This window comes from Pteropus alecto, unplaced genomic scaffold, assembly GCF_000325575.1.
Source record: "Pteropus alecto unplaced genomic scaffold, ASM32557v1 scaffold71, whole genome shotgun sequence".
NCBI classification, from domain to species: domain Eukaryota; kingdom Metazoa; phylum Chordata; class Mammalia; order Chiroptera; family Pteropodidae; genus Pteropus; species Pteropus alecto.
The window spans coordinates 20,041,096-20,049,571 of NW_006433024.1; the positions used below are offsets into that span (position 1 = coordinate 20,041,096).

The following is an 8,476-nucleotide window of genomic DNA, read 5'->3' on the forward strand; positions in this document are numbered from 1 at the left end:
CCTCATCACACCAATACAAGAGAAGGCAGGGACAGAGAGGGTGAGCAATTCGTTTGAGGTCACACAGGCCAGGATACAAATGTAAGCTTTTGGATCCTATAACCCGTGCTGTTTCCACCCCAGTTTGCTGCCTCTTTCCAATTGGAGAACCAGTCCTTACACAATTGATCCTTTGTTGGGAATAAAGGAACGGGAAGTGGATCCCAGATCAGCCAATCTGACCCCAAGTGGCCTCATTGCTCAGTCCTGAGCACGTGGAAAATACTTGCCTGTTGGAGCTGAGAGACACAGACTAGAGCTGGGAGGTGATGGTATATGACCTACATTCTCCTGTTCCAAACAGGTGGGCGTGGAAAACCAAGAGGACACTTTCCGTACAGGTTTGCCCTGGGCCTGGGCATGGGGAAGGGCTCCAAACCCTCCTGCCCAGCGTTTAGCTCTCCCTCTAGTAGGGTCTCCCGGACTGTCCCAACGTCCGCTGGCACCAAGGGTCAGGGTATCAGTGGCAGGTTTTGCGACTGCACAGGGGGCACTCACGCAGTATCTCCTGCACCGTCACGGGCTCCTTGGTGGTGACAGGGGCTCCAGGCCCTGCCACATTGTGCGCCCGCACCCGGAAGAGCAGCCGGGCCCCAGTGGGCAAGTCCTTGACCAGTATGGATGTGCGCTCTGTCAGCCCCTGCAGGGCAGGCACCCACTCTGAGCCTGAGGGTGGGATGGGGAGGCAAGACCGTGGGCAGTGTCAACATCGACACCCCTCCACCCCACTGCCCACCCTCTGGTGGCTATCTGGGGCCTCCACTGCAGATAGGGCCCTGCAGGGTGACGACAGGTGCCTGGCCTGAGGGCTGCTTTGGAGAAGGGTGGTGGCTGCGGGCCCAGGGCTGGGCAGGGGACACTCACAGCCCTCTTGGCAGTACTCCATACTGTAGCCGTCCAGGCCTCCGGCTCCCTCACGCTCCGGGGGCCGCCACTTGAGGGAGACAGTGGTATCAGAGACATCCTCCACTGCCAGGTGGGTGGGCTCACTGGGGGGCCCTGGGCAGAGAGGTCAGAGAGGGGCCTGAGTCAGACAGGGAGACTTCCTCTTTGGCTAGCTTTTAAGCATTTTAAGAAATAGGTCGACTCCATTAAAAGACATGTCTCCAGATAGGCTTAAAAACAAACAATTACAAAGGAAGGCTGTAAATAGGAAAAGACACCCAAAGAACACAAAGAGCTTAGAAGGAGCCACTTCTGTCAGATACCATAGGAAATGCTCTAATGTAATTCAAGGGAAAACGAGTCTGAAACATGGGAGTTTCACAGCACTGTATGATTAGGTGAGTTGACTAAGAGCTGAGCAAACGGGAAGTCAGCCCCTAAAGAGAGAGGCCTGGACTCTTCTTCCCACAGGCACCCGCTTCCTGCCATCTCCCCAAGCCGTGCCCCCTCCCTCAGACAGCTGCCCCTGAAGGCTCACATATCCTAATAGGGACAGGTGTCCTCAAGAGCCTGCCACACCCTCAGCGTCTTTTCTACCTTCTCTACCCTCATTATACAGATGAGGGACCTGACGCTTCAGGGGGAGACAATGACTCCGGATGGCCCTCTCGGAGATAATGGAGCTGGCCCTGCAAACCGAGCTCCAGCTCCTGGGCCAGGGCCCTTTCCACAGACAGATGTCCCCCTGTCCCTCAGGCACCTACTGCCCTTACCTTATCCCATATATGACAAATCCTGGTTGAAAGGAGTGGGGAGCAGGGAACGATTAATATTTATCGAACACCTACTGTATGCCAGCTGCTCTGCCTGCACCATCTCATTCCATCCTAACAACAGTTCTATAAAGTAAGTACTGTCATTACTCCCATGTTATAGATGTGAAACTATAACATGGCTCAAGAGATGAACCAAGGGTGAAAGTGGTGTGAGTCTCAACTCCACCCTCTACCAGCTGGGTGACCTTGAGCAAGTCATTTAATTTCTGTGAACCTCACTTTCTTCTTCTGTGACATGAAGAGGATTACCCCTGGCTGTTGATTAAAGACCAGGGATGTAAATGCCTAGGGTGGTGGCCGCCCACACAAAGCAGCTGCTATTATTGGGTCCCTTCACCAGAGATGGCAGGGGTCAGTGCCAGGCCGGGCAGGCTTACCCACAGGCATGAAGGGCTGGGAGGCGGGGCTGGGCCTGGACATGCCGATGGCGTTGACTGCGTAGACGCGCATCTCATAAACCACGCCCTCAATCATGCGCCTCGCCTCGTGTCTCAGCTCCCGCAGCAGGTCGAAGTTCAGCCGCATCCACCGGTAGCTCTTCTTCTTCTTGCGCTCCAGGATGTAGCCTGAGCAAAGGAAGCTAAAGCTCTGGTCTGGGGCTCAGACACCCCCACACCGTCTGCCCTCGGCTCTACCCGGGTGCCCTCCACTCACCCAGGACTGGCTGCCCGCCGTCATAGGCAGGCGGCTCCCACTGCACCGTGCAGGAGTCCTCGCCCACGTTACTGATCTTGGGGGCTGCAGGGGCGTCTGGCACATCTAAAGGGAGTGGACCCACATCAACCCAGACCAGGCCCAGGGCCAAAGTTGCTCATCCCCTCACCACCCCAACCAAAGGCTATAGGCTCACCCCCAACCCCCAGAGTCAAAGAGATCTTTCTAGAATGCAGTTCTGATCAACCTTTTATGGCTCCCCCCCATTTATATTCACCCATGTCCTAGTCCCAATTCTCTCTATGGACCTGAGAATGTGCCCCTTGATGTTCGCTGAGTGACCAAATGAGTAAATGTATGGGCCCTCCCTGGTTGTCCCTCTGTCTTCCCCTACTGGACCCTGGCTAGCCAGCCTCACCGATGACCTTGACTGTCAGGTTGACCTGGTCCTCGCCCACAGGGTTCTTCACCGTGACGGTGTAGACGCCCTCGTCTTCCTTCTCTGCCCCCTCAACCGTGAAGATGCTGCGGTCCTTGGTGGTCTCCACTCGGACCCGACCCTCGGTCTCACACAGCAGCTGGAAGCGGGGGCAGGGTGAGAGAAAGGGCCCAAGTTGGACTCCAGAGGCTTCTGTAGCCTCTGGAATGGCCAACCATTCTGAACTGGGAAAGGAGCTCAGCTCAGGGTTCACAGGGACGGCAAGCCTGAATGGAACCTGCATCCACGTGAGCACCTTGTCCCAAAACCTTTCCTGAACACCTGCCATGGGCGAAGCGCCAGAGCAAGGGTCTCAGGCTCTAGCTCTACCTTTGTCATGGAATTTTAGGCAATCATTTAGCCTCTCCGTGCCTCAGTTTCTTTATCCACCAAATGGGAATAACATAACCTCACAGAGCTACTGTGAGGATTCCACAAAGACTTCGGCTGGATAGAACAGGGCAGGGAGGAGGAAAAGCTGATCTGAGTGGCCCTCCAGCAGCTATTCACACTAAAAAGTGCCAGGGAAACCCACCCCCTAGTTGGGAGGAAGCATGAAGTAACAGCCGGCTCAGGAGGATGGGAGCCAAGTTGTGGCTTATCAGGAGGGTCGCTTCCTGGAGACCCTGCCTGGGGCAGCAGCACAACTGGCCAGATGTGGCACCTTCACAGAGGCCTTGCCCAAGGGTAGATAGAGCCTCACCCCACCTTCAGCCTCACTTACCTTCTTGTCAAACACCCACTCCTCACTGGCACCTGCATCCCCCGGGGCATCTAGGGCTGGTCCGGCAGGAACCTTTTTCCCCTGGGAACACAGCAAGAAGGAAGGAGGGGAAAGGGGACTGACTCAGCCTGGAGAGAATCCCTGCCCAGTTGCCCCCCTGTCTTTCCTTTGCCTGCCCCCGCGTCTGCCTGCTTTGCCCACCTCCTTGCCAGCTGAGCCTCTGCACTCCCAGTCAGTGGCCAACTGCAGGGTGTGCCCATGTGGGGTGGGGAGTAGGTCCTAATGCTCATTGGTCCCAACCACCCGTTTTCCATGGGGAAGTGGAGGAATGATTCACAGTACCTGTGTGATTGTCTTCTGCCAGATCACAGTGGGAGCAGGGTCCCCAGAAATAGGGACGTCCAGGCGTAGCTTGTTCCCAGCCACGACCACGATGGTATCCGATGTGCGGCCTGGGCAGTCCAGGTGGATCTTGGGAGGTTCTGATGCGGGGAGATGGCATAGATCAGAGAAAGGGGAAGGGCCTGAGGCCCATAAAATGGGGGGAAACTGGAGGGAGCACATGCCCGTTTTTTTTTTTAATCAATTTTATTGAGGTATAATTTACATATAATGAAATGCCAAGATTTGAGCATACAGCTTGATGAGTTTTGACAAATGTATATACCTGTGTAACCACCACCTGATCAAGCTCTAGAACATTCTGTCACCCCAAGAAGTTCCTGGGGAGGTTTGTAACATCAGGTCACCTAGTGTAACGTTTCTCAAACTGTTTCTGGGAACTTCCTGCTGGGCAGAGGGGGGAAGCTCCCAAGGCCGAATAATTTAGGGAAACACTGGACTAAAGAAAGTTAAGCACATTTCTTTACCGCAGGATTTTTCAGAGTCTTGGGCATGGTAATAATGCACCTTCTGAATTAGTAAAATGTGGGGCAAGTGTTCAGCGTTTCCCAAACTTATTGTACCATGGAACCCTTTTTAAATGGAGTATCTTGTATTAAGTGAACCCAGTTTGGAAAACACTGATCTAGAGCATGCCTCAGCCTGGACTACTCTGAAGTTAGGATTCTGAAATGCCTGACTAAAGTTTAATCTAAAAGTAGGAGAGATACTTCTAAAAATGGAAAAGATTTAACAGTAAAAGCTTACATATGTGCTGTCACCTGACAGCTCACACACATCATCTCCTCTCACCTTTCCTGTCACCCATGAAGGAGGCACTATCAGGATCCCCATTTTAGAGATGAAGAAACTGAGGCTCAGAGAGATTATAATTGGCAGAGCTAGCGCTGGGCTTCAGGGTCCCTTTCCCAGATCTTTGCTCTTCCATCTGTGAGGGGAGGGAGCCATGTTGGATGAGTGCAGAGGTGGCGCACAGGGGCCTTGAGACTCACCTTGCCTGGGCACGAAGTCAATCTTGACCTCTGCAAGATAAGGAAGAGCAGGTAACACCAGGGCAAAGGCAGGGCCCAGCAACGGAGGCCCCACCCCGCCCCGGGCACCAGCTCACCCATGAAGTGGAGCTTGGCGGACAGGTTGCAGGCGAAGCCCTCAGGCACAAAGCTGTAGTCAGCCTCGTCTGCAGGTGTGACGTCGTCAATGGTCAGTTTGTGGACCCTGCAGGACAGCGGTGGCTCAGAGGGCCCCATTGGGCCACACACCCCTAGCCCCACTGGACGCCCTAGCCGGGGGGCCCTTGGCCCATCATAGCTCACTGGTGTTCTAGTGTTTCAAGTCCTTTCTTTATTTTTGAATTGTCCAGCTTCCTCACATGTTTTCAGAGGTAGGAGTATAAAAGTGTCACCTTGGCTGGGCCCTTGGAGACTAGGCAGGGGTTGGTCTCATTAACCTCCACGGCCTTAGGCCCAGCACGGGCCAGCCCAGATGCTCAGGGTGAGTAAGAGACTGGGAGAGAGCAAGGGCCCCTAGCCAGAGCCTGCCTCCTGTGGCTTCCTGCCCTGCCCTGGTCACCAGTGAGGGGGAGGGGGCTGGGGGCTCTGAGGCCTGTCTGTCTCTCTCACTGCTCCTTCTCTGTCTCAGATGGACTCTCCTCTGCATGCTTCTGTCTCTCCATAGCTTTCTGTCTGTCTCTGTCTCTCTTATATATTTATTTTTCTTTCTTTCTAACTCAGTCTCTGTGTGTCTGTCTCTTTTTGTTCCTCTCTGTCCATTTCTGTCTCTCTCTGTTTCTCTTTTTCTGTTTCTCCCTGTCTCTGTGTCTCTCTCTGTTTCTGTCTCTGTCTCTGTCTTTCTTTGTGTGTGTGTGTGTGTCTGTCTCTCTGTTTGTCTGTCTCAGTCTCTGCCCATCCCATATGCCTGTCCCCCTTCTGCATTGGGGCCAAGCCCTGCACACTCACCGCCCAATGTGGGACACTTTTATTCGGCTGTCAGGCACCAGCTCCTTCCCGTTTTTCAGCCACACACCCCGCACGTTCTCATCTGACACCTCACACTTGAACACGGCCTGGTCCTTTGCACCCACGGTCAAGTCCGCGATGCTCTGGTACACCTCCAGCTTTTTCTCTGGGGGGCAGGGCAGAGCCAGTGAGCTGGGGAGGGAGGGTGTGGGTGTGGGTGTGGGTGTGGGTGTGAATCCCGGTGGAGATCATGTGGGCATGTGAAAACACATGCGTGCATGTGTGAGTGTGACTCATGTGCATATGATGGCGCAGGGTACACAAGGACCCTCAAGTGTGTGTGTGTGTGTGGGTGGGGGGTGACGCTAACCAGGGCCCCCTGATTCTGTGATGTCCTCTGAGGTGGCCAACACAGCATCCTATTTTACAGATTAGAAAGGTGAGGCTCAGGACATCAAAGCGACTTGCCCCAGGTCACACAGGCCTCGATCCTGGGTTTGCCTGATTCCCATACGTGGCTGGTGGGGCTGGAGCTGAGGAGGCCCAAGGCCCTGCGGCCTTGTGTGCTCCTTCTCCTGTCCGCACGGGCCTCACCCTGCACGATGAGCTCGGCCAGCGCCTGGCCCCCACTGGTGCGCAGTGCGTAATGCCCAGCGTCCTCCAGCGTCGCCTCGTTGATGATCAAGTGGTGTTTCTGGCCGTCCTTCTTGAATCGGTATTTGAAGGTCTCCTCCCGGGTCAGTTCCACCCCATCCTTCAGCCTGGCCGGCGGGTGGGCAGCAAGTGCTATGGCCTCCTCTGGGGCTGCCCCCAGGCCTCCCAGCCCTGTCCCATGTCCCCATGTCCCAGCACTCACCATTTGACCTGAGCCCCCTCCTCAGAGACTTCGCACTCAAACTCCACTCGCTGACCCACCATCACCAGCTGGTCCTCCAGGGGCCGCGTGATCAGCACTGGGGGCTCTGCCACGGCACGGAGCGTGTGATGGACAGGCCCCTCTGTGGCCCTCCCATCCCGGGGTCCCCAGCCCACCTTTGACAAAGAGCTCGGTGCTGCACTTGTCCTCGCCCACCACGCACTGGTAGGCCGCGTCATCCGCCAGCGCGCACTGGCTGATGGTCAGGGTGCGCTTGGCGCCATTGGACTCGAAGATGTACCTGGGCAGGGGCCACAGAGCAGTGGCAGAAGAGCCATGGAGTCACCTCCTAGTGCCCCATCAAACGGACCCCCCGCGCCCCGATCCCAGGCCTTCCAGGAGCTGGACCTTACTTGCTGCGGAACAGAAGAGGCCATTGGAGTATCCCCGATGGGAGGACGTGAGACCGAGAGGAGAAGAGCGAGGAAGAGAGATGGGCAGAAACAGAAAGATGGGAAATTAGACCCAGGGAGAGAGAAATAGGGGGAGATGGAGACAGGTACCGAGAGACAAAGGCAGAGAAAACCGGTGGAGAGAGAGCAGGGCTGGGAGCAGCCCTCTCCTCTGAGGCCCCTCCCCACGCCCCCAGCCCCCCCAGAACCTGCTCCGCCCCCTGGCCGCACCTGCCACTCATCTGGATCTCCTGTCCATTCTTAAGCCATTTGACCTCAGCATCCGGGTCTGCCAGCTCCACGGTCAGCCGGATCCTGTGGCCCTTGCTCACCTGGTAGGCGGGCTCCAGCTTCTTCTGAAAGGCTGAGCGCCACCCCTCAGCCTCACCTCCCTGCCACCCCTGCCCTCCCACCCCCAGCCCGGGGCTGGTCCAGGCACAGGCGCAGAAGGCTCAGACCCCAGGGCAACTGGCAGAGGGCCAGGGTCCTGCCTCCCCCATCTCTCTCTGGGCCTCCACTGGGACTCTGTTTATTTCTGTATGTTCTGCGTGTCTGCCGTCTCCATGTCTCTCTCTTTGTCCAACTGTCTTCTTTAGGGTCTTCTCCACTTGCTCAGCTCAGGGATAGGGTTAGGGGCTTCCAGAATGACAGAAGCTTGTCAGGAAAACAAGTGAAGGAAGCAGTGGACCTTCTCTACCTCTGGACTTTGTCTGAACAGCATTTGCACTCCGGTATGTGCACTCCAGCTGCCTCTGCCTAGTGGGCAGGCGAGGCCCCTGCTTTCCCAGCTCACTGTCCAGGAGGCTGACACCCGCCCTGCCAAAACCTGATGGGGAAGGGCTAGCCTGAGCCCTCTCTATGGCCTGCCTTGGGGTGCGGGGGCTAGCCTTGGCCTGCCTGTTCTGTTTTGTTCTGTTCTGTTTGCCTGTGAGGAAGACCAAACAGGCTTGACCCTTTTCCCAGCTGTTGGTCTTTGGCCTAAACTAGCTTCTTCCCTTTTTCTTGTGTTGCAAGGGTTAAGCAGGTTTTTCTTTTTAAGGGCAGGTGCGGGAAGAAGGGACCACCTGGTCTTAATAGGTGAAGAGGGCTAACCTGTGCTCTGTCCTTTTCCTCGAGGTGTCTCTGGGCTAACCTTTGCCCTTCTCTTTTTCTGTGTGGAAAGGGCTAACCTGGGCACTCCTGTTTGTTTGTTTGT

At 55.8% G+C, this 8,476-nt stretch overlaps 1 protein-coding gene across 1 annotated transcript in view; it reads right to left on the bottom strand.

Moving 5' to 3' along the window:
- Positions 1-8,476, bottom strand: part of MYBPC3 (myosin binding protein C, cardiac) — a 16,273-nt gene that overhangs the window by 3,810 nt on the left and 3,987 nt on the right. The window contains 15 exon segments of the mRNA XM_025044106.1: positions 538-705; positions 904-1,038; positions 2,138-2,326; positions 2,415-2,519; positions 2,833-2,992; positions 3,617-3,697; positions 3,959-4,098; positions 5,011-5,040; positions 5,127-5,233; positions 5,974-6,139; positions 6,568-6,734; positions 6,830-6,935; positions 7,006-7,130; positions 7,243-7,245; positions 7,513-7,645. Coding sequence (XP_024899874.1) covers positions 538-705; positions 904-1,038; positions 2,138-2,326; positions 2,415-2,519; positions 2,833-2,992; positions 3,617-3,697; positions 3,959-4,098; positions 5,011-5,040; positions 5,127-5,233; positions 5,974-6,139; positions 6,568-6,734; positions 6,830-6,935; positions 7,006-7,130; positions 7,243-7,245; positions 7,513-7,645 — 1,815 coding nt within the window.